Source organism: Pseudorasbora parva, chromosome 11, assembly GCF_024679245.1.
Source record: "Pseudorasbora parva isolate DD20220531a chromosome 11, ASM2467924v1, whole genome shotgun sequence".
Lineage (NCBI taxonomy): Eukaryota > Metazoa > Chordata > Actinopteri > Cypriniformes > Gobionidae > Pseudorasbora > Pseudorasbora parva.
In genome coordinates, this window is record NC_090182.1 from 18646862 (window position 1) to 18671898 (window position 25037).

Sequence of the window (25037 nt, forward strand, 5' to 3'; positions counted from 1 at the left end):
TACCTCGAACTAAAGCGGCGTCTCTTCGGAGCTGCCATTTTCTTAAATGAGCCGCGGCAATGTTTCAAATGAGCTTCTAACGCTGGACAAACGCCTTTATTTTCAACGTGATCACCTTGTAACCAAACCATTTCGAAACTAAGGAGCCATTTGTCCTCTGATTACAAACAAGCTCCTCTGCGGCGCATTTGCGGGACTCGTGTTTCGCGCTGTGGGGGATTTTAAAAAAGTGACGTGAGTGGAAGGTAGGCGGCAGCGCGTGTGTGTGTGAGTGAGAGAGCGTGAGAGAGACAGAGGGAGCGCGGCTTGCGGCTGTTATTTCAAATAGCGCAGCATATTTTAAACTAATCGGTTAACCGGTTTCAACCGGCTAATGAGGCTCGGTGGTCGGTCAAGAAAATGTTTAGTTTTCGCCATCCCTACACCTGCCATTAAAATATTTCAATATATGGCTATATGGTATGCCAAGCGTAAAAGCCCGCTGCAGCGTCTGTGTCTGAAGTTTATTTTGAGCGCTTATGCCACCACTCTGGCATAATTACTCTGAGAATTACCCTGGTCTGAACCGCGTCTGCTACCATCTTCCTTCATGTTTGTTTATGTATTGCAGCGTGCATGGGCATGCCATGGCGTGAGGTGCATCTTGACGTAAAATTCTGCCATAAACGCCTTATCGTGGCGTAAGCGATAGAGCCTTATATAAAACGATAGACATTTTCTATCGTCCAGACGATATATTTCGTCATATCGCCCAGCCCTAGTGTCAATTGTAAGTTACATTTCAGTGTATGTGTGAGTGTAATTGCAAGATAATGGAAAATATAAAAATGTACACTCTTACTGTTTGTACTGTATTTTATTGACAGAACATGTCATTGAGATACAGAAATGAAAAGACAGCACTGAATAACTGATTTAGGAAAAAGTCTAATCAATATAGAATGTATAGAAATATGCTTGACATATTATAATTAACTTGTTCGACCATTTTGCATGTAAAGACTTGAGGGGGGTGAGACTATTCAACAGAGACCCAATATAATACATTTTGATCAACATCACATAAGCAACTGATAATGTAGGAAACAGCAGAGAATTGTACATAATCATTTGCATGGATGTACCAAAGCATTTGCAACTTGTTCAAAGAAATGAGAAACAGCTTTTTTGATGTGCATAAGTGACACAATGATGTGAGAATTGAACAGGTAGTTTTGAGAATTTCAATTCTGATCTGAGAAATGTACCAAAGCAACTGAGAAAAACTGTAATAAGTCAACTTAATAACACAGCCATTTAGATATCACCACTTTGTCACGTCATGACCTGAAAATATGATGACTGTGGGAGTGTTTAGTGAGCAAACAGCTTGGGGAAATTATAGGTGCATTGACATGTGTAGTGTAGCACACATGTTCAAGCTTGACGATGACTGCTAAAAAATAAGCTCATGATTATAAAGAAAAGTTGAACATTAGTTAAATATATATATTGATTCCTCATTACAGTTTTTCTTAGTCACTTTGGTACATTTCCTCTCCCTCTCTCTCTCTCTCTCTCTCTCTCTCTCTCTCTCTCTCTCTCTCTCTCTCTCTGTCTCTCAGCATGTCTTATCGCTCTATTAACTGTAAAAAAACGAAAGAATGATCAGTCAATTACAGCAATCCGACAGCTTGCTGCCTCAGCGTATCACAAAAACTGATTCCCCACAAAATACCTCAAATTTGGCACTTTTAATGCAAGTAACCTCTCAAAGAAACACACACTGAATGTTAAACATGCTGATGTATTTATGTTAATGCTACCTGTATGTGATGGAAAGGGCAAAACTGTATTGCAGGTAATCATACCGGTATCAGCTGTGTATTGCTGAAGTGTTTTGCTTTGAGCATCTTAATGGATTGCGAGTGTGTTTGCGTGTGTGTTTGTGTAAAGACTTCTTGACCTACATGGAATCAGCACACATTTCCATTTATTCATCCTGCTGTACGCATCCCTTTTGATCCTGCGTGGATCATGTTTCTCATCACAACCTGCTTGTGTGTGTGCACACATGTGTGGGTGTTGCATTTTGGCACTGGATGTAATTTGCATGTCAAAGAGGAGACCTAGAATGTAGGTCTGGTATCATCCTTACAGTTTTGATAGAGGTCTGGTATTGATTACTATGGCATACTAGAATCAATAGTTGGAGAATGTTGTGCAGTTGTGAGTGTATGCTCGAAGCAATAAGGAGAGATTGGGTTAATGAGTCACCTTTAAATACCTCACACATTTAATTAGTTAATGAGATTATTTTATTGAGTATTTGAAGTCGAAAACCGACAATTTCAGGAATTTATTGAACTGGAAGTATATCTTCAGTAAGAACATAGAGATAAAAAGGTGTCATTGCAACATGGCCTCACTCCCAACTCGTCACATATTGACGCTTGGTCAGGACCCCTCTGTGTCACTTTTTTTAACACATGGGGAACCCCTCGCCATCTGTAGCGCAGGGTGCTCCATTCATTTCAGTTGTTTGCCTAATGCATTAGATCAAGACACATTTAATTATTTGCATTCGTAAAAGTAGACATGATTTTATGAATATTTATAGGCTACTTTTATATTTTGGAGCAACTAACCCAACTCCTACCCTAAACCTACCCACATCTTAACAATATAAAACACATAACAAGCAAATAAAAGTACAAGTCACAGGTATTTATTGCAAAAACTGACCAAAACAGTATAAAAGTATTAACTCATGTTGCATTCTAAGTCTTCTGAAGTCATACGATGTCTTCATGTAAAGAACAGAGTTGATCTTAATGTTTTAATCGCTGAAATAATGATCCCGCCGCTCTGTTAACAAACTCATTCATATCCCATTCAGATGATACACACAACTCTTTAGCATGACACAATCGCAAGACACACGAGAGCCAATGACATTTTACAATCAATGCTGACATAATGGCGCAAAGACACACGAGAACCAAAGGAATTTCAACATAACGTTTCTTCGGGCGCCAATTTTTAAAATGTGATGTGTGCATGATCTTCGGTGGATGGAGACGCTGATCGCTTTTGGGTATTTTCTTCACACTAATCAATCGTTTGTCCTCGGAACACTTGTAATATTTGAACTTTTTGAATAAATTGCGCATGCAGTCATATCTGCCTGTTATATCTGGTGTTTTCATATAATACACAAATGGTGAGGTTTAGGAATCGGATGGGGTTGGGTTATGTCAAAATGTGTCTAACTAGCGTAAATGAAAATAAATGTAAATAAAAATATACTCTGACATGTCATAATAGCAAAATCATAACCCAATATATAATTGCTTTATGATAATATGCCCAACGTGTCTGTGTATGATGCCAACGGTTTCTCATTTAAATGAATAAAGCACCCTGCTTGTCGAAAAATTATGCTAAAGGGGTACCCCGTGCATTAAAAAGTGACACAGAGGGGTCCTGTCCAAGCATCAATATGTGACGAGTTGGGAATGAGACCATGTTGGTCAAAATCTTACCTTTAGGGGAACACCGGCTTGTCACTGGAGCAGTAGGCCTACCCTTAACCTTTTTACCACAAAAAGGTTCATATTAGTACGTATTTGTACTCTAGGGTACTAATATGCACCTTTTAGGAGTAAACAAGGTATTATGTCCTTAAGGGTACTGCTCCAGTGACAAGCTGGTGTTTGCCTACCCCTAATAGTACAATTTGAACCCTCCTTTTCTTTGTGTGAATGCATTGAAATGATCAATAGTGACAATAAAGGCATGTTTAATGTTACAAAAGATTCATCGTGGTTCCCTTGCAGCCTTGGTGAGCATAATAGATTTCTGTAAAAACATTTTAAAATCAAAAAATATGACCACAGCAACAGTCTTAACAATTTACTAAACTCTCTGAAATGGTAGATATAGAGCAAAATTGAGCTTTTTGTTGACCTTTGTTGCTATTGAACTATTAGAGGATATTTTGTGAAAGCATGCCAAACTCTTGACATATTTGGGTCATATACGCTGACATGCAGATATATGGGTTGGAAGTTTCACGTGAAACTCAACTCACAAAGGAGCAGACTTCACAAAACCCTCTAACACAACTCAAATACCAAATACCACATTACATTTTACTCATGACTGACCACGAGCGGAGACACACACTCGCCTTCACCCAGTCTCTGAGGGACAGCTAAATTTTTAATAAGGCTTTTGGAGTGAAAACAATCCTCCTGTCAACCAGCACTCTCTGTCCCATCTCATCCTGTCACTGCAGTGTCAGACCTGCACACACACACACACACACACATACACACATGCATCCATGTGTAGGCTGCAGATGAAAAGGTCTTCCGGGCCAGAGACGCACACAAGAGAGTTGCTCTGAAAGCAGCCAGACGTCCAGACGCGCACATAACCACACGCAGGGCTGATCGACAGACCGACGCCACATATGGCCATCAGATATTAAGATGTGAGAACAGACATCTTTTGTTATCTCTGAAAACTCAATTTTCTTTTGTTTTCCGCCTATTTTCTGTGGGGGGAAAGGGAAGCAGGATTGGAGAACTGAGGCTATTTTCCTCTGATGTTCCAGATTTGAGATTCTGACATGGTGAAACTTAGTTAGAACTCGGAAGATGATTTGGTTTAAAGGCTCTGTCACTGTTCCTTGTCCATCACACACCTAATGAGGGAATCTGATACCCATTGTTTTCCAGACTTACCATGGCAGATCTAAATATGGCATCCTGAACTGTAAAAACTTCATCCAAATAGCATGATAATTGATCAAAACAAGCATTAAACTTCTATAAAATTGCCCAAGGATGACTTCACAACATGCACAACATTGGACTGGTTCCTGGATCAACTCTCCTGTAAGCAATCACAGCCCTAACTTTAGAGAACTGAGCTTGACGAGGAAAAAAAAGATCAAATTATCTCATTCCTGAGTTAAATTATTCATTTGTTTACAGGAATGTTGTTATCATGGAAGTCACCTATGGCTACTACTATTATACAACTACATCCTTAAAGGGGAGGTGAAACACTCCCAATCAAATCTATCAGTCAATCTCATGTCAATCTTGAGTACCTATAGAGTAGTATTGCATCCTTCATATCTCCAAAAAGTCTTTAGTTTTATTATATTTATAAAAGAAATATGGGCTGTACCGAGTCTTTCCGGAAAAAAAAAACGAGCGCCTGGAGGCGTATCGTGTGGGCGGAGCTAAAGAATGACAAGCGGTGACGTCCTCAAGCGTGGAGAAACTCATGGCTATCAAGCACAGCTAATAGATATATGATCCAGGATCATTCAGAGGCTGAAATAAATTGAACAGGAGAAACAGCAACAGCAGGACGTCCCTCTCTGTGGTATGTATTGTATTTAGTGGCCTGTCAACATTTGTGTGTGTTTACTCGCAGTTTATGAGGACATGATTCGGTTTATGGAATATTGTATGCGACTAAACCTTAGCAGTAGCAAGCAAAACAGTTTTGCACGTCAGACTAGCGTAACGTTATACAGAACAACAATGGAGCAACCGTTAGCGCATTTGAATGACGAAGCACTCGATCGTGTCGTTTACTGATGTTTACTCACGCAACGATAGCCAACAGCACAGACATTTGAAGCAGTTTTACTCACCGGCTGCTTCCAAAGCCGGACCGAACCTTTATCGCTGGAACCGCTCCGTCAAAAACACACTTCTTTGGTATGATTTGGTGAAGTCCTGACAGCAGTGAACGGTGGAGATCCACTTTTGCGATGCGACTGAAGCGATGTTGTGAAGCTTCCCTTCATTTCTGCGTTAAAATCGGTTCAAATGCAGCGCTGCCTTCCCGGAATGCTGTGCTGAAGCGTTGAAGTCGCTCGACGTCACTCATAGGAATAAAGTGGAGCGCGGCGCCTGGATCGACTGGATCTGCACCTGAGCGAGTGTTTATGGGCGTGCATTTCCTCTCTCGCTCTAGTCACATGCGCGCGCACCCTACCGGGAGAAGAGCCGTACGGCCCATAAAAGGACCTTCCGCTCTATTAACGTCAAGCCGAGCCATACTCGAAAACAACTCTCCAAAACTTGTGAGAAACCGGAAGGAGTATTTTTAATACAGAAATACTCCATCAAACGTACAACATTAGTTTTTTGAAACTTTGTCTATGTTTAGGATGGGAATCCAAGTCTTTAACAGTGTAAAAAGCACAGTATGCATGAAACAGCATCCCCCCCCCCCCCCCCCCCCCCTTTAAAAATAAAGGTGCCAGGAAGAACAAATAAATGGGTTTTTGCAGTGATGTCATAGACAAACCATTTTTGGTTCCCCAAAGAACCGTTTTGTGAAATGTTCTTTAAACAACCTTTTTTTTCTAACCATTTATAGTCTAAATAACCTTTTTTGCACTACAAAGAACCTTTTGTGTAATGGGAAGGTTCTTTGGATATTAGAGGTTTATTCATGGAACCATACACCCTGCCAAAGAACCATTTAAGAGCCTTAATTTTTAAGAGTGTACAGTTAGAAGGCGGCATGCCCACAAAACTTCTCTGATGACGTGTTTGCTGAAGGGAGGACGGGAAAACCCGTCACATGCGATCAAAGCAATCGCAGACTACAATGACCCAGTCAATCCCACATCGACAAAAACAAATCTCGCCCCACATTTATACATCACAATTGTGAAGAAAAGACTATCGTAAGTTCCATTTCATGTCGATTTTAACATGCAAAAACATTTTAAACCTAATCTCAGGTCAGTTTGCCTGCAGTGCACGCTGGGAACTTGGCAGCACTGCAGTATACTTTACAACTTTTCAAACAGATGATGATTGGGAGTAAACAAGTGGTATTAGCGCAGTTGCATGAATTACTTTGCCAAAAAAACGAGTTTGTGCTTGGCAAATTTGACGGTGATCCCACAGAGAAAGAACCACCACATGTTTATGTTTTCTCTACAATTCTTTAATTGCGCTTTTTCACACAGGTAATGGAATGATTTTCTTATTCTGGAACTCAAAACATCACATTTCCCTAAATCAGCTTTGCAGGAGTGACACAAAGAGAGAGCGCGTGTCAATCATAATGGCAGCTCTCCTCATCCTGTTGAGGTATGCTCACATTATAATACAGGAGAGGAGATAATCTGATTCTCATATTCAAATCACTGTTTGTCCATAAATCTTGAAATATTCATGAAAACTCAAATCTATTCAATCCTTCCGGCACCCTTGTGGGAATTAAAGCATAAAGTCGAGTGAGTGCGCCAGTGGCTCGCCAAAACTTGATTTAGAAAATCTCTTTTTGGAAGCGATTCATGTTTACACTCCACTGGTGTTAAGATTCTTTCTGGCACTGCACTGTTTGACGACGCTCCTTCAAATGTGCCTTTCTTGAGGGGACACTAAACTCAGCCATCGGTCCTATATGGCTTATGTAGCATTCACGTGTGGTGCCTCTGTGATGCGCTAGGGGGCGCTCCGACTGTTCCTTGCGTTTGCCACGGTGGATCCTGCTTTATTCCGCTCAGATAAAAACCGTGACATTTGGTTGCTGGGAGACGGGGAGCAGGTACAGTCCAAAAGTTTGATAGAGTGTAAAGGCAACGCACGGATATAGCTTAATGCACTAAAGTTATGATTTGAAACACAAGGGAATCGACTCTACTCATTCAGAAACTAATTTGTATTTCACGGAGAGAGAGAGAGAGAGAGAGAGAGAGAGAGAGAGAGAGAGAGAGAGAGAGAGAGAGAGAGAGAGAGAGAGAGAGAGAGAGAGAGAGAGAGAGAGAGAGAGAGAGAGAGAGAGAACGACCGCGCTTGCAAAAGTCTCTTTTGGTTGTTGTGTGATAGGCAAACGGTTTTAAATACAAAATATACATTTAAAAACTCCTGCCCAACATTGTCTGACGATAAAGATATTCTAACTCGATTTTGGCGAAGATTAGACTAAATCTGTTAGATGTAATTTGAGATCACATTTAACAGTTTTTTAAATCCTATAGACTATAGAATATCTTGTATGCTTGCTGTGACCCACTGCCCATTATAATAAACATTTAAGTAATTAAATTAATTTTAATCAAAATGCAATGGTATAGCCCTTTTTGTTTTGCAGTATTTCATCTAATCCTTTAATATTTGCTCATGACAAAAAGCAGCAGGGAAAAGTGATGCCCATTAGAATGGACACTTGGTCTAAACGGGTTAATTATTTAATCCAGCGAGCACAACTGCATCTTATTTAATTAGAGAGGTGAAATACAAGTGCTGGACATTTAGCGAGTTCTTATTTCTGTGCAGCTGCCATGAGGAATCCCGGTCGCGTGACTGACAGCAGCGCAACAGATTCGTTTTGGCAGCTAGGAGGCGCATGTGGCTCGCGCTTGGGAACCAAACCTGAGAACGCTATAAGACAATCCTTAGAGAATCTGCCAGGCATATGATGTGTGCAATCGATACAATAAAAAGCATTTTATACTTATATAGAGAATGCAAAAGTAGGCCTAACTGTAAAATATTTTAGTGAAAAACAAAATCAATAATGAAAAATAAACTTCTCCGTCTAAAATGAGAAATACAAACAGCTTCAAGGAAGCACTTGTTGTGACGTGAAATGCATATATGTTGGTTTCCCCCTTTTCACATTTTTTTTTTTTAACTTGTAAACAAATCAACAACGAATTGATGTAGACAACTAAAGGTCAATTAATCCACAAAATACTCATTGTACTACATTTTAAACATGAAGTTACAGTACAAAAAGTCATGTATTAAATGTAATACACCAGTTAAACACATATACATACTAACTTTATGCATAATCCCGATTTTATATTATTTTTTTTCAACTTCATCACACCTCACATCACTCTTTTACGAACTCATCATCCATTCAATCCGTATGACCAGAAATCCCGCAGCTCCGTCCAGGGGCGTGTTTATGAGCCACCAGGAGGCTTGACTGACGTAGGACACAACCAATAAAGTCTCAGCTTTGCTGATGCCGGGTGCTCCCATTGGTTGGCGAGGGGAGGGTGCTGCGGGAAAAGCGAACAGCTAAGCGCTGATGCTTCAGTACTGTGCCAGCGGACCCCGCAGGAGCGCACCAGATATACTGGGACCTTTCAGATATCAGAGACTGTAGCTCTAATATGAAATGCATTTGTTGCATTAACTCTGTGGATTATGATGTTGTGTTTTATCACACGCCAACTGATATCTATTTATATACGTGTCAGTTTAATATTGTAATGCTCACTTGTGCCAGAAATCCGCTGCGACTCTAAAGCTTGTTCGTGGAGAAAATTGCCTTGGGAAATCGGTCCTGTGTAAACCAGCACGCAGACAGCATGGTGTTTGGCTGACAGCCCTGTTTAAGGAAACATATTACCATACAACCAAAGCCTTACGAACGCCCGCGCGCCTTACCTTGGAGAAGAGGGTGATGGTTTTGCTGCGTGCTCCACGGAGATAAAATATTCCAAGTGTCCTTTCCTGAGTGGAGATGTTTGTGTTTTTGCTCCTGCTGTGTCTCGCGGATGGGGTGGCTTCGCAGATACGTTACTCTGTGCCCGAGGAAGCGGAGCATGGCACGTTTGTGGGGAATATAGCAGAGGATTTGGGACTGGACCTTACAAAACTTTCATCCCGCCGCTTTCAGGTAGTGCCCAGCTCGCGGTCGCCGTACCTGGAAGTAAACTTGGAAAACGGGGTGCTTTTCGTGAACGAGAAAATCGACCGGGAACGCATCTGTAAGCAGAGCGCCAGCTGTTTGCTTCACCTGGAGGTGTTCTTGGAGAACCCACTCGAGCTCTTTCGCGTGGAGATAGAGGTGGTGGACATCAACGACAACCCGCCGAGCTTTCCGGAGACAGACATCACCGTGGAAATATCCGAGAGCGCGACCCCGGGTACGCGCTTCCCTTTGGAGAGCGCCTTTGATCCGGATGTCGGTAGTAACGCATTGCGCACTTACGACATTACCAACAACAACTATTTCTACCTAGATGTGCAAACGCAGACTGATGGCAACAAATTCGCCGAGCTGGTTTTGGAAAAGCCACTTGATCGGGAACAACAGGCGATGCACCGTTACGTCCTCACTGCTGTAGACGGTGGCCAGCCTCCTCGGACAGGTACAGCACTGCTTGTGGTCAGGGTGCTCGACTCCAACGACAACGTCCCCGTGTTTGATCAGCCGGTGTACTCGGTCAACCTGGCCGAGAACGCGCCCGTGGGCACGCTCGTCATCCAGCTTAACGCGACAGACTCAGACGAGGGCCCGAACGGAGAGGTAATTTACTCGTTCAGCAATCACATTTCAAGCAGGGTCAAGGAACTGTTCGATATCGATGCCAGAACGGGCCGTATAGAGGTCAGAGGTGAGGTGGACTTTGAGGAAAGCGGTCTGTATCAGATTTACGTTCAAGCGAAAGACATGGGACCTAATGCAGTGCCTGCGCACTGTAAAGTTTTGGTCAAAGTGACGGACGTGAACGACAACGCACCAGAGATCATCTTCAGCACCGTAACGGAGTCAGTGAAGGAAAACGCAGCCACGGGCACCGTCATCGCTCTGCTCAGCGTCACCGATAAAGACTCTGAAGACAACGGTCAGACGCATGTGGAGATTCTCGGAGATGTTCCTTTTAAACTCAAAACCTCTTTCAGAAATTATTACACGATTGTAACCGACGGTCCACTCAACCGAGAGACTGTAGAGGCGTACACGGTCACCGTGGTTGCGAGAGATAAAGGGATTCCATCTCTGGCGACCAGCAAATCAATCAAAGTTCACGTGTCTGACGAGAACGACAACGCGCCCACGTTTACGCAGCCCATTTATGATGTGTATGTGACTGAAAACAACGTTCCCGGTGCTTACATCTACGCTGTCAGTGCAGTCGACCCTGATGTCGGTCAGAATGCTTATATAACTTACTCCATAGTGGAGTGTGAAATCCAGGGTATGTCTGTGGTCACGTATGTGTCCATCAACTCGGAGAATGGGTATTTGTACGCCCTCAGATCCTTTGATTATGAGCAACTGAAAGACTTTAGCTTCATGGTTCAAGCGAGGGACTCAGGCAGCCCCGAGCTGTGGTCCAACGCCACGGTGAACGTCATTATAGTAGATCAGAACGATAACGCGCCGTCTGTGATAGCACCTCTTGGAAAAAATGGCACTGCGCGGGAGCCTTTGCCGCGCTCTGCAGAGCCAGGCTACCTAGTAACGCGCATTGTCGCTATGGATGCAGATGATGGAGAGAACGCGCGCTTGTCCTACAGTATACAGAGAGGTAACGAGAATGGGATGTTCCGAATGGACTGGCGCACAGGGGAGTTGCGCACCGCCCGCCGGGTGTCAGTCAAACGAGACCCGCAACAGCTGTATGAGCTGCTGATTGAAGTAAGGGATCACGGGCAGCCTCCCATGTCATGCAGCGCAGTGGTTCAGGTGACACTCGTGGACAGCCTCGTGGAAGGCCACAGTGGAGAACGCGGTACTGCCAAGGCCAAAGAGGCGTCTCTGGACCTGACACTCATCCTCATCATCGCGCTCGGCTCCGTTTCATTCATCTTCCTCCTGGCTATGATTGTGCTGGCCGTGCGCTGTCAGAAGGAGAAAAAGCTGAACATCTACAGCACCTGCCTGGCGAGCGACTGCTGCTGCCTGGTGGGCTGCGGGTCGTGCGGGTCAGGCGGCTGCTGCGGTCGTCAGGCCCGGGCTGCCCGGAAAAAGAAGAAACTGAGCAAATCAGACATCATGCTGGTTCAGAGCACCAACACAGCCAACGTGAGCGTGGCGAGCGCCGCACAGGTGCCCGTGGAGGAGTCAGGGAGCTTCGGCTCACTACATCAAAGTCAGAACTACTGTTATCAGGTCTGCCTGACTCCGGAATCGGCCAAAACAGATCTCATGTTTCTGAAGGCCTGCAGCCCGTCGCGCAGCAACGACACCGAGCACAACCCGTGCGGAGCACTAGTAACCGGCTATACAGACCAGCAGCAGCCGGACATCATATCCAACGGCAGCCTGCTCTCCAGTGAGGTACAAGCACTTACTGAATATACTTACCTGCCAAACATTATTAGTATTATTTTAATGATATATATATATATATATATATATATATATATATATATATATATATATATATATATATATATATATATATGTGTGTGTGTGTGTGTGTGTGTGTGTGTGTGTGCGTGTGTGTGTTTGATTAGTGGCACTAAGAAAACAAATCTAGATGTTTTATTTAAATATACAGTATATCTACAGACATATTCTACGTATAAACTACATTGTGTGGATGTGTATGCTAGTTCACATTTGACATTTCAAATTAAATGCACATTCAGTGAATTAAAATAAAATAAAACAAAATGATTTCCCTAGTCAGGACAGTGAGCCCTGAAAACAAACAGGTTGATAACTGGTTGCTTGCAGAGTGACTCTAACAATATATATATATATATATATATATATATATATATATATATATATATATATATATATATATATATATATATATAATATTATTATATGTGTGTGGCCTATACTGTGCAATTACCCATGTTAGAGTGTAAACATAGTGAGTCACTGAACTGATAGATTTGCATGTTTGTGAAAAGCTCTCCGGGCTATAGGGCATTAGATATGCTAGTCACGGTGTTGCCGAGCCTCACAAGAACAAAGATCCGTCTATGGTTGAATTCTGCTGAATAGCAGCAGAACCTAATGATTTTGACTGCCCATAAAGTCCCTGCAATGCCCTCAGTGAGCAAAGCTTGAATTCTGACCTGTATTATTTATTTATAATACTGCATTCATATTCATATTATTATCACTACTAATATGCCTTTTTATTGGGCCTGTATTAATAGACAATTCTCTTGCAGACAAAACACCAGAGAGCAGAGCTCAGTTATTTGGTGGACCGACCAAGGCGTGTTAACAGGTAAGCACTTAACTTAACTGACCTTATTTTCCTTCCTAATTTATGGAAGTACTTTCTTTCATATATATATTTTTAATTGTATTTATTAATATGATATAAGTAAATAAATATGATAATGTCTTTAAACATTTCAAACCAGCCTATTCATATGAGACAGACTGAAACTATTTCAAGGCTGAGCAGTAAAATTGTTGTTATATAAGAGTCGTGTGGCATAGCGGTCAACTCAAACCTTCTCTCCTCCCTCAGCTCTGCATTCCAGGAGGCAGATATCGTGAGCTCAAAAGACAGCGGTCATGGAGACAGTGAGCAGGGAGACAGTGACCATGACGCCATGCATCGCGGACATTCCTCTGGTACGTTCATGTGAATCAATTTCAAATTTTTCTGTCGTTTTGCTATTGATTAATAGCAGAGCTGCTATTGAGGCTGAGCATGTAGAGAAGTGGCTTTAATAAACTGTTGGTTAAACCGTCGAGATAGATATGTTGGTTCATTTTACATAGCTTGGTTGTGTTTCATCCACTCACAATCAGAACAAAAACCCTGATCAAGGCATGTCAAGGCTGCTCGAATCCTAGCAGAAATGTTTTAGGCCACCGAGCCTCTGAGTACGGATGCGTAAGCATGCTTTGGGAACAACGGCCTTTGTGGAGAATATAATCCAATTGTTTTTGAATTCTTCCTGATAATAAGGATTTACTTCAGTGGTGCTATCTCCCTTTCACCCACGTCTCTAAAGACATGATGGAATTTAGATCAGTCCAGGCAGTCTGTCATCGACTCTGTGGGAACGGGACCAAATAGGTTGAGCAGCAAACAAACAAGCGATTCATTGACTGTGCGCGACCCCCTCCCCTCGCTCCCCTCCCCCCAAACTCCTCTTCACCCCTCTCACCCTTCCACCACAATTCCTCTGCCCGCATTCCACTGATGGAGGACACTACTTTTTTCACACCTTCCTAATACTACATGTGTGAAATGTGTTGCTTTGTTGCTAAATTACACCTCGTTTGAAGTGCATCGTGAAGTTGACTGCATAATGTAATTATGACATAGTCGGACACAAATGAATACAACCAAAAGTTGCATCTTATTATCATTAATTTCTCTTTGGTTGAGCATATGTCCTCTGCTGTTATTCCAGAGCACCATATGCTGTGGCTGGACTGCTTCAGCTCTCATTTAGCCTATTTTTGCTCAGTTAACCATTAGATTAAAATCAAGACTTTTTTCCATACAAGGTCAGCAGGCCCATCTGCCTTTGTTGTCGCGGGCCATCAAAGAACGCTTTCATTTTAAGATACAGCTCTATAAATAAAAAAAATCAACAAATCGCCCATTTGCAAGCATGTTGTCCCCACTAAAAACTATTTGTTTTGCTCCATACTATCTTCTTTAATTAAGATAATTGAAAGCGCCGCTTGATATGCAGACTTGGAGAGCGTTCAGGAGTGTGCATTGTTCATTTTAATGAGAATTCGGTTGAAACTGCCTTCATCCTTTCAAATCTATTTCAGACATTTTGTTTCTTAACCAGCTGCTGTTTCATTGGCTTTTTGAAACAGGAAATTTTAGTCATCCAAACGCTTAGAGTGTCACAACGTAGAGGCATCCCGATCTAGTCATCTCAACTAAATTAAAAACAGGCTGTGATAAGCATCGCTTATTTCTCTCTAGTGCATAAAAATGCATCTGTAATACATAGTGGAGCACTTTAGAGCTTCTCTGATGCAATGACACACCTGAATCACTTCATTCCAGTTTCATTTCTTTTATCCAGAGGATCTGCCACGTTGCAACAGAGTCCCTCGTTTGGGCTGCAGGTCATGTTCTGAATTCAGAAACAGCTCACTGATCAGTAATTTATTTTCAGTCTGATGCATACCAATTAGCAAATGAAGGTTATTATCAGATCTAATGCGTTGCAAGGCTTCTGCTCAGAAAGCAGCAGAGCAGATATAGAGGGAGATGTTTCAATGGATCATTTCATTTACAGTCCATTGTAATATATCTTCTTTAATCTATAATTCGCACTTTCTCTCTCACGCACTTTTAAATGCAGTGTTGAATAGCAGAAAAAAAAGTGAGGTAAAGTTTCAGACAACTTTAACACGTAAAAAAAACAATTTTTTTGATGAAATGTAGCATAGAGATCTTGTTTAAACACTGTATTAAAATCCAGCTCTGAGAGGTCTGGTTTCATTTTTATGTGGTATTTATATGCATCTTCTGTGCTCACTTATGATCAGATTTTGAGACAAGGGTCTCTGATTTTGTGACTAACATAATTCACTTATGTCTGTGTGTAGCTGGCAAGGTCTTATAGTAATTTTATAAAAAGGAAAAACAATGAAGCACCATTTCTCCCAAATATACTCTTTGGGCTCAACACTTTTTTTTAGTTTTTTTGGCATTGATAATAATAATAATAAATGTTTCTCAAGCTCCATGTCAGCATATTAGAATGATTTCTGATGGATCACGTAACACTTAAGACATGAGCAATATTGCTGAAAATTCAGCTTTGCCATCACAATAATACATCAGAAAATGTATTATAATCAAATGCATTTCTATAATAATAGTCGTATAATATTTCACGATATTGCTGTATTTTCACTGTAAAGTACTTTTGATTGAATACGTGCAGCCTTGGTTTTACTAATTTTAAAAACAAACCAAAAAAATCTGGTTATACTATTTTAAGGGGGTGTAGTTATACTGCACATCATCAGATAAGTAATGAATTAACTGCATGTACTTAGATTTACGGTCAGGGATTGGTTTAGTTACTTGTAACTGCATAATTTACTGTTATTACAATGCAAGCTCACGACCAAATCATACATATGATATGACATATAATATTTGTAGTCTATACTGCAGTGAAAGGTAGGTTTTAGGTGTGGGGCTAGGGATTTATGAATATGTTTTCATACAAATCAACTAACTCAAATACATATGATTTAGCAAAAAAAATAAAAACATATTCGTTAGGTCTTACAAATTTGTACGAATTAGCCACCTCGCAAAATATGTCAAATTGCCGTGGGATCGGGTTGATAATAAGTAGATGTAGTAATGTGTAAATTAATTTCTTTCAAATATCTTACTAACCCCAAACTTTTGAATGGTTGTGTATTTATTTTTATATTTAAACTTTAAATCCATAATATAATACAATGTATTACATTACATTAATGTCTTGAGGAGAATTCTTAAATAATTTAGTGTAGTGCCTGCTTAAACTTGCAAAGGTAACCCTTGTAAATGAGTGAGAGGTCAGTTGGTGATGATTTACTTGTGAATATTTTTTTGATTAAAATCCAAGTGTGGTCAAAGTGGGCAAAGCATCCCATTCAAATTTGTGTCTAGCACTGGATCAGTTCAAACGGAAATGAATACCAGGTATAAAAATAGCATGTCTTTTTTCAACCAGAGAATGCAGAGCATTGCATCTTCACCAGGTTTGACTCTTTCTTGCAATATCGAACCACAAGTCAACAATATAATTACTTTTCCATTTTTCCCCCACTGAAAAAAAGGACACTGGATGAGTGCGGAGAGCAATTAATTTCAGAAAATGTCAGGAAATATCAAGATGTCTCCCCGTGATTACACAATGAGGAAGTGTCTTATCTCACACTCTCTAAATATCAAACCCTCTCTCTCCCGCACTGTCACCTTCTTGGTATGTCAGATATATACACAAAGAACCTTTGTTCGCAGTCTCTTATAAAAATGAGACCCCTGAATATTGTCATAGATCGCTTCCAGATATCTGTAGTATCTAAACTACTTGTTGCCTTGTAAGGCTGTCCTGCTTGGGTCTGTAATTAGGAGAGTCTTACCAAGCCCAGGCCTAAGTAGGTTGTTTGCATGTAGCTCCAAAGGACTTTAATCCTCTTTTAAAGCAGAAACCCAAAGTCTGTGTATGCTGACCTGTCTTCTGTCTGAAGGGCTAGTCTGAGGATTAGCTATAAGAACACCCCCCCCACACACACACACACACAAACCACTGACTCTGCTCCATACCTTCAACATCTCTGCTTAGCGCTGCTTTGAAAATGGCACTTCATTAATCCTCCAGCTGTAATTACTGACTGTTTTAGACATGGGGTTTTTAGACACAGGAGCGAAAGGGGATTTAAAAATGCTCACCTCTCTCTTCTTCACGCAGTCAAAACGACACGGCTTACACCTGCTGGGGTGCTGGCGGGGGGGAAAGCATCATGCAAACGTCACGCACAAACTAACAGGATCTTTTTCCTCACGCTGGCTTTAGCTGTAACACTCTTGTAGCACTAGCTTCTCCTGGCTTTGATTTGTGAGGTTGTTCGCCACTGGATATTAGCCACGGGCTGCTTGAATTGCGTGCCGCTAATCAAAATACATTTTCAAAGAGGCTCAGCGTGCCTAATATTGGGGGCGTAGCTTAGCTTTTAAGGCCTTTCAGGACATATTTAATTAGTTTAAGCAAATAAATCAAAATATTTATTTATTTATTCATTTTAATATTTCACTGTATCGTTGTTTGCACCCATTGAAGTGTTATGTTTTTTTTTGTTTTTTTTTTTTAAGGTGACGCAATCTCTTATTGTGTCACTCATTCTTTTTGTTCTTTTAATTGAGACGACGAGACAGAGACAAAAGAGTAAAAGGGGGGTTGTAACCTTTATAAGATATCCCTTCATCTCGTAGCTGGGCGGAAGAGAAGGAAAGAGAACAGAGGATCGGGTTTATCTGCATTGGTGTCTCGGAGAGTTTACCTTTGATGTCAAACAGAGAGAGAGAAGTGGAAAGAGAGACCTCAAGAGGAGATTACAGCATTGACTTCATTCACTTGCTGTGTGTATGTTCTCCACACATGCTTTGATCAGGGTAATTTGTAATTTAAAAGTCACAAAGGGGGGGTGGGGGGAGCGCCATGCAATCTTTTCATGATTAGTGCATTAAGTGCCAAAGACATTTCATGCCTACAGCATTTAATGTTTTCAAAGTGAATGACATTTCATCTGGATTTACATATTTATAATGCTTGATTAAGTCTAAAAACAGATGCTGGATAACTTTTGATTGGTTGAATTAATGCGGAATATGGCGGTTTGGTCTTTTATCTAAGAGGAGACATTGCGTTTATTGTGTTTATTTATGTTTGTTTGTCTTGTTTTAATGGACTTACATGCCTCCAGTGCAATTGGGAGCATATTCTCGCTCTCATCCACCCACGTGGACAATTAAACACAAGCTAACCCATCTCTCTGTTTTCTCTCATAGGAGCAGACCTGTTCTCCAACTGCACAGAGGAGTGCAAAGCCCTCGGCCACTCAGATCGCTGCTGGATGCCAAGCTTCGTACCCACCGACGCACGACAGGGCGCCGATTACCGCAGCAACCTGCACGTGCCGGGCATGGACTCCGTGCCCGACTCCGAGGTATTTGAGGGCGAGACGTTGACGGGTGATCAGTCATTCTCAACCTTTGGCAAAGAGACGCCACACCACCCCAACCAGATGCACCAACACCAACATCAACACCATCAACACCACCTCAATGCTTCCACGCTAGAGAGGAAAGAGTTCGATGCACTTATGTGTAACTCGCGCATGCCTTACAAAGCCGCCTGTCTCTGTGAGTATCTCAAAGAGAGAGCTCTTTCCTCTCTCTTGATCTGACCTGAAAAACGTTCCAAATTCAAGGCCTCTAGCGTGAAGTGCTGCTGAATTCTCCTCTAAGCCCTCACACTTCTGCTCTCCTTCACCCATCAACATCTCCCCATCCTTCATCTGCTCTTCATCTACTGTTTCCTGGTGCACACTCTTAAAAATAAAGGATCCAATAGAAGAAAAAAAGTGTAGGAGAGAACATAAAGTCTTTTTAACTTCCTCAAAGATCGTTTTATCTCTTAGTTCTTTAGAAAACCATCTACTGGTGCTTTAAAGGCCCCTTGAGGGCTGCATGTTTTAAATGGAGGAATCAATATGCTGATCTTAAGAACCTCTACTGTAGCACCAAGAACCGTTAGCAAAAACTTGCAAAAGCTTGACTCAAGCTTTGAAGAACCTTTATTTTTAAGAGTGTCCGATTCAAAGAAATGTTACCAGGGTTGTGATTTGAAGAATGAACTCTTTATAATTCATCAAATTGGCCACACCCTACAGGAAGATTCAGTCTATCCTTAGGCTATCTTCAAGACTTTTGAAAGAGGTCAATGCAAAGCTTTGTTTTACTTTTTACTTTCTTACATTCTAATTAAAATTCAGAATGGTTCACAACCCTGCTAAATGTGTTTTGTCAACATTGCACATGCTTTGAAACAAGACATTGTACTATTAAATTGCTCAGTGCTTGAAAACGCAGGGATTTCCAGAAATCCTGATGTATGGTGGCTGAGAGAAGAAAACAAAAAAAAACAAACAAAAAAAAACATCTTCATTAGTTTGACAGCACATTTTCTGCCAGTACTCATGACCCGACCAAACACAGAAACACACTGAAATACTCAACACTCAAACGATCAGGATGAAAAAAAAAAAAAAAAACACTCATTTTGTCGATGTAGACCTGCTATTGACACTAATGACGAGTAGAACAATACACGTCACTTGTCGGGGTCCCCTTGAAATATTTCCGTTGTGGTCTGTGCTATTTGTGGCATGTTTCTGTATTTGCTAGCCCGAGTATTTGCAGCACGTGTGGTCAAAACTGCAGAGGTGGACAAAGTACACAACTATATTACTTAAGTAAAAGTACTACTGGTCAAATATTACTCCGTTACAAGTAAAAGTTGTAAAAAACAGATTTTTACTTAAGTAAAAGTACAAAAGTATTTTGTTTAAAAAGTACTTAAGTATCCAAAGTAAATGTCCTTTTTTATGTCAGCACATTATTGTATTATTGTTGTATAAATGCACATTATGCCATCATAGTTTAAGCCAGTCAGTGATGCTCCATCCGACATACTAGCATACAACTAACTTAAATTAATTTCAATACTTGTATAAAAGTTACCAAGCTCTTTACAAAGCTGCTGTCACTTTAAGGCCGAATGCACATATTCAATACACTAAAACACATCTGATATTCTCCAAATATTTACCTTTACTTAAGACATAATCAACTTTGTTTATGCAAATACTTGCCAAAATTAACATTTTGACATCCGTCTTCTGCCATTTTGCTATAAACTATGAATCAGTGTTAAAGGACAGCTCCGGTGAGAAATGAACCTAGGTTTAATTAACAGATGGTTACAGAGTATATCGTTCTCTGGGATGCATTTTCATGGAAATCTAATGTAAAGTGTTTTATCTCTAAAAACAGATTAGCTTATAACACTAGTCTATAGGGCACAGGGTAGTGAAATTAAATCGCTAGTTAATACCACTAACAAGGCTCAAAATAGCCTCACACTAACACAGTAGCATAATGAGGGTCCCTACATGCAAACCGAAGCATTGAGAACTTTTTAAGTGTACAAACAGTTTAATAAGAAGATACTTTATAAACACAGTGCATTATGCGTTTACGGACAGCAGCCATCTTGATTCGTCTCGACGAATCGATCCACGAGCGCTCTGCTAAGTGACGAACTGTGACTTGGAATCTCATATTGGTCCGTTGTTTCCGGAAGAAAACACTGAGCGCAACAGAAAAAACAAATAAATAAAAATAAAAATGTCCATGTTATTACATTTCACAAACATAATTCCTATCGACCAGCTCACTTAGAACAGCACTTGTGGATCGATTCGTCGAGACTGTTTTCCAAGATGGCTGCTGTCCGTGAACGGGTAATACACTGTGTTTAGAAAGTATCTTCTTATTAAACTGTTTGTACACTTACAAAGTTCTCAATGCTTCGGTTTGCATGTAGGGACCCTCATTATGCTACCGTGTTAGTGTGAGGCTATTTTGAGCCTTGTTAGTGGTATTAACTAGCAATTTAATTTTACTCCCCCGTACCCCATAGACTAGCGATATAAAGTAATTATATACTGTTTTTAGAGATAAAACTCTTAACATTCGATTTTCATGAAAACGGATCCCAGAGAACGATCTACTCGGTAACCATCTGTTAATTACCCCTAGGGTCATTTCTCACCGGAGCTGTCCTTTAAAGAAAATGCTGGTAAATCATTGAACTTCACTACACCTTTCAAAGCTGCTACAGAAACAACTTTTCGACTTTGAGGAACTTGATAGAAATGTAGTGGAGTAAAAAGTACGATATTAGTCTTTCAAATGTAGTGAAATTAAAGTCATAAGTTTTCAGAAAAAAATTATACTCAAGTAAAGTACAGATACTCAAAAAGTGTACTTAAGTACAGTACTCAAGAAAATGTACTTTTTTTCTCTTTGTTCTCTTTGGGGGGTTCTCTTTGTATGCTTTTTTTTTTTCTTTCTTTCTTTTTTTTTCTTTCAGTTGCCAAGCGCTGAACTTGGTATTCGGTTGCATTGTGAGTATTTGAAGCACATGTGTTGTCAAAGCGATAAGGATGATTTCTTAATTTACAGGTTTTTATTTTATTTTATTTTGTTTTATTTGCATGTTTACTTCAATTGCAGTGCATTGAGCTCTCTGTGGCCACCCTTTTGGCGTCTAGTTGTGGGGTTTTAATGTGATAAAAGAATTCTCAGATATCTGACCATAGGCAAAGACACAACAGAGATTGACAATCCTTAAAATGAAATTGTAAAAAAAAAAAAAAAAAAAAAAAAAACAGATAAAAGGTAGGCAGAACTCCCTATTGTTTTGTACACAGGCAGTATATTTATTGAGGCAACGTTTGACTAGTCATGCCAAACATCAACAGACACTCTCAAAAGGCCGGAGTTTATAAGGTTTAGACTGCCTACCACTGTTTGTTGTTTTAGAGGGGATGAAGGAGGTAGTGGGATTGATTGAGATATTATTGACTGCTCTTGTTGTGTTGAAGCCTTCAGACTTCTGTCTCGGAATGAGCGCTCCGAGGCTGTGTGGGTGGCGCATTTAACTTTGAGGAAATAGTTTATGATTGTAGGCTTATAGGTCCTCATCAAAGCTCTGCTTCTGTACGTACCAAACATTGGTCTTTTAATAGCTTAGCACCACATGCATGTTGCTGTCTGAAAATCATCTTTAATAAGTGTTCTTTCTCTTTCCCTTTTTAGCGCGGAAAAGGATATGCTAGTTCTTTCCGGGTGGACATACCAGAGACGGCGTGATTTTGCACAATCAGTGAAACTGATGGAAATGCGAAGAGCATCAAGTTTTCAGACTCTATTTCCAGAGGCGTCAGATGATCGTGCGTTCCCGAAGGCTTCCGGAGCCTTCGGGACCTCAACAAACTTGATGAAAGAGTCGGACTCACAGAGCTAGATGCAAGGCCGAGCGGCTGGACATAATGCGCTTCTCAGCAGGACTGAGACGGAGGACAAAACTAGACCGTTAAAATACATGGAGGATAGGAAGACAAGGAGAGAAACAAGAGGATGATTATTCCTTTTGGCTTCTGCGTGTGCCTGTTTACAGCACTACTGTACATCGTAAAAAAGGACAAAAACAAGACAAAAAAAAAAAAAAAAAACAAGACAAAAAAAAGAAACTATGTAAACGATGACGAGAACCACCAACGACAAAAATTGAGATATATTCACTGAGCCCTTTAGTCGTTTATGTACACACACACCACTGAAAAGCCAATTGTACAGGAAATTCATTTGTGCATTACAAATGCAATATTGTTCTTTTAGACATGACTGTTTTTATATTCTGTGTGCGGCTGTGTGTGTGTGATCAGGTGTTTTCCCTAAATCTATTCCAACTCTTTGTCAAAAGAAAAAAAAAAGCTACGGATTCCACAGAGGGATATTTTTTTCCGTCAGGGTTAAGTGTTTAACGTTGTGAGCGGGACAGCAGTGGCCTAAATCTTACTCTCTCAGACAATACGTAGGTTATATCACGTGTGAGAAGTCTTAACTGTACTCTTTTAAACTTCAAAATAAATATAAATCTATATCTATAAATCTATCTATATATACTTTTTCTGAAAGTGCAGTCTTCATTTGCGCCGGTTTTTCAAGTGTAGTGTGTAATGCTCCTCAAGGGAGCAGTTAGCATCGCTAATCCACTTTACAGGGGTTCTTAACGTGACAGAAAGCCTTATCTCCAAACTTTTCATCCATTTTTTTCACTTTTGGATATTGAGATTCATGTCTATAAATAAAAAGGGGCGTACTATTCTAGATTTGAATACATGGCAGTTGTGTATTACTGTAGCCAAATAGATTGAGATGAAAACCCAAGGCCAAATACAAAAGGTGCACAGAGTGCAAAGCAAACACACACACACACACACACACACACACACACACTGATATTTACATGCATATGCACACAAACACCCTAATACCAGGAGGTGACAAATAAACCGAAAAATGTATACTTTCATTTTAGACTCCTGTGTTTTATTTTAAGACAACTTAAGCTGAACTAATACAAGCAGGCGGTTCAATAATTAAGCCGTATTCCTTCACAAATCAAATACTACACAAAACATTAGTTTCCAATGAAATATGTAATAGAAGACCGGGCTCAGCTGTCTGACTTTGTTTAGCTCAGGACATCTTAAAGTCTATTTTTGCACACATGGATGCGGCCACTCAAATGAGCATTTAGAGCAACGTGTTTGTTCAAAACAAATGCTATTTAGGTTTTATTAACATTGACGTCTGTGTTCAAAAACGGTTTTGTACAAAATCGGAGGGAAATGTGGATGAAGACGTTTTATTTGCAAAAAGAAAAGAAAAAAATATATATACACACACATACACATATCTTCCAGCAAGTTTAATTCAAAGCCAGTCGCACAGAACTAAACTTAATGCAGCACGAAACAAAGGACAAAAGCAATGTGATCATATCTCATTTTCCCTAAAATTGACTCCATTATGTTTGACCTCCACTCACATTAATCTCTTTCACAAACCGCAGGCTTTAATATCTGAACGGTAGAGCTGACGGGGGACCTAAATACAAAAATCGCTGGGCTATAATAAGAATAATTAAAGAAATAAAATAAATGACTTACAATTCCCCAAACAAGTCATACATTTCCCTGAGATGTGCTTTGGAGCAACTTTTAAAGTCACTCAAAGATGAAACTTTTTCAAGCTTTGCTGAATACAAATAGGTTCTTCTAACAGGATCCTATTTGTTTATCACGTAAAGTGTGAGAAGGTGGGCCTCAAATGATGATGTGAAGGTGGGTGTTGGGTGACGCTTTAAGCAGAGGCCACCGCTGACAGATAGATTGAGGAAAATCTGTCCTCATAAATATGCTAACAGCCCCAGCCCCTGTCAGACTCTTTCTTCTCACCTCCCTCACGCCTTACCTTCCTTCATCTCACCCCTCTTTCCCTTCCTCCCGCACACACCTCATCTCCTCTGACAGGTCAGCGCTCCATTTGTTCTTTCTGACTGGTGACATCTATGAGGGCAACTTTTGTTCTTCTCCAAAAAAAGAGAGAGAAAAAAAGGGAGCGGCTTCGGTTCTGGTTTGTCAAGGTGTTCCGTGTCTGTTCTCACTTCAAAATGCTTCTCTGTAGGGAATGTTTTGAAGATCTCTGCTGTGTGCGTGTGTGTGTGTGTGTGTGGCACTGCCAGATGTCTGATGTCTGAGGTGACAGTGAGACGTGGTGGAGGCTCATCGGACCCCTGGCACTTCTCTGAGGGGCCTTGGGGGGCCCCTGCCTAAGCGTCTGAAGCGACAAGGCGCCGAAAAAGCGATAAGCGGAGCAGGACAGGAATGTGAGAGCAGGGAGGCCGCAAATCCCAGGTGTGCTGTCTGTTACGCAGGAGCGGGAAGAGAGTCGGACAGCAGATAAGATGACAAAAGAACGACGGAGTCGGGAGCTTGACGGGAGGGGGGAAAGGAGCGAGAAAAGAGGAAGAAAAAGAGGGGCAGAGAGCCCCCACGAGCTGAGCTCTGCCAGGGGCTCTGTGTACACAGCTTTTCTGACATTTAGACCTCTCAGCGGCTGTTATCAGACCTGTTAGTGACACGGCTCCACTGAGACATCA

At 40.9% G+C, this 25037-nt stretch overlaps 1 protein-coding gene and 1 long non-coding RNA gene across 3 annotated transcripts in view; one reads left to right on the plus strand and one right to left on the minus strand.

The window, feature by feature from the left end:
• LOC137092832 (uncharacterized) overlaps positions 1-9571 on the minus strand; it is a 272819-nt gene extending 263248 nt beyond the window's left edge. Inside the window, exon 1 of the long non-coding RNA XR_010908348.1 lies at positions 9435-9571. This is a non-coding gene — a long non-coding RNA (uncharacterized lncRNA). The remainder of the gene's footprint in view (positions 1-9434) is intronic.
• Positions 8654-23405, plus strand: pcdh10b (protocadherin 10b). Of its 2 annotated transcripts, none has more exons than XM_067457319.1 (5): positions 8654-12057; positions 12912-12970; positions 13220-13326; positions 18251-18604; positions 22127-23405. In XM_067457319.1, the coding sequence occupies exons 1-5, from the start codon at positions 9511-9513 to the stop codon at positions 22144-22146; spliced, it is 3087 nt and encodes a 1028-aa protein (XP_067313420.1). In that variant the 5' UTR covers positions 8654-9510; the 3' UTR covers positions 22147-23405. The 2 variants fall into 2 exon arrangements, with proteins under 2 accessions (XP_067313420.1, XP_067313421.1); XM_067457320.1 differs by having other exon boundaries at positions 8656-12057; positions 18251-18408.
• The last annotated feature ends 1632 nt before the right edge of the window (positions 23406-25037 follow it).

What these genes read in the sequence shown, in the direction of transcription:
- pcdh10b (XM_067457319.1), top strand. Translation starts at nt 9,511, where the DNA reads ATGTTTGTGTTTTTGCTCCTGCTGTGTCTCGCGGATGGGGTGGCTTCG. An exon ending in GCAGCCTGCTCTCCAGTGAG is followed by an intron (nt 12,058 to 12,911) that starts GTACAAGCACTT and finishes ATTCTCTTGCAG; the next exon opens with ACAAAACACCAGAGAGCAGA. An exon ending in CGACCAAGGCGTGTTAACAG is followed by an intron (nt 12,971 to 13,219) that starts GTAAGCACTTAA and finishes CTCCTCCCTCAG; the next exon opens with CTCTGCATTCCAGGAGGCAG.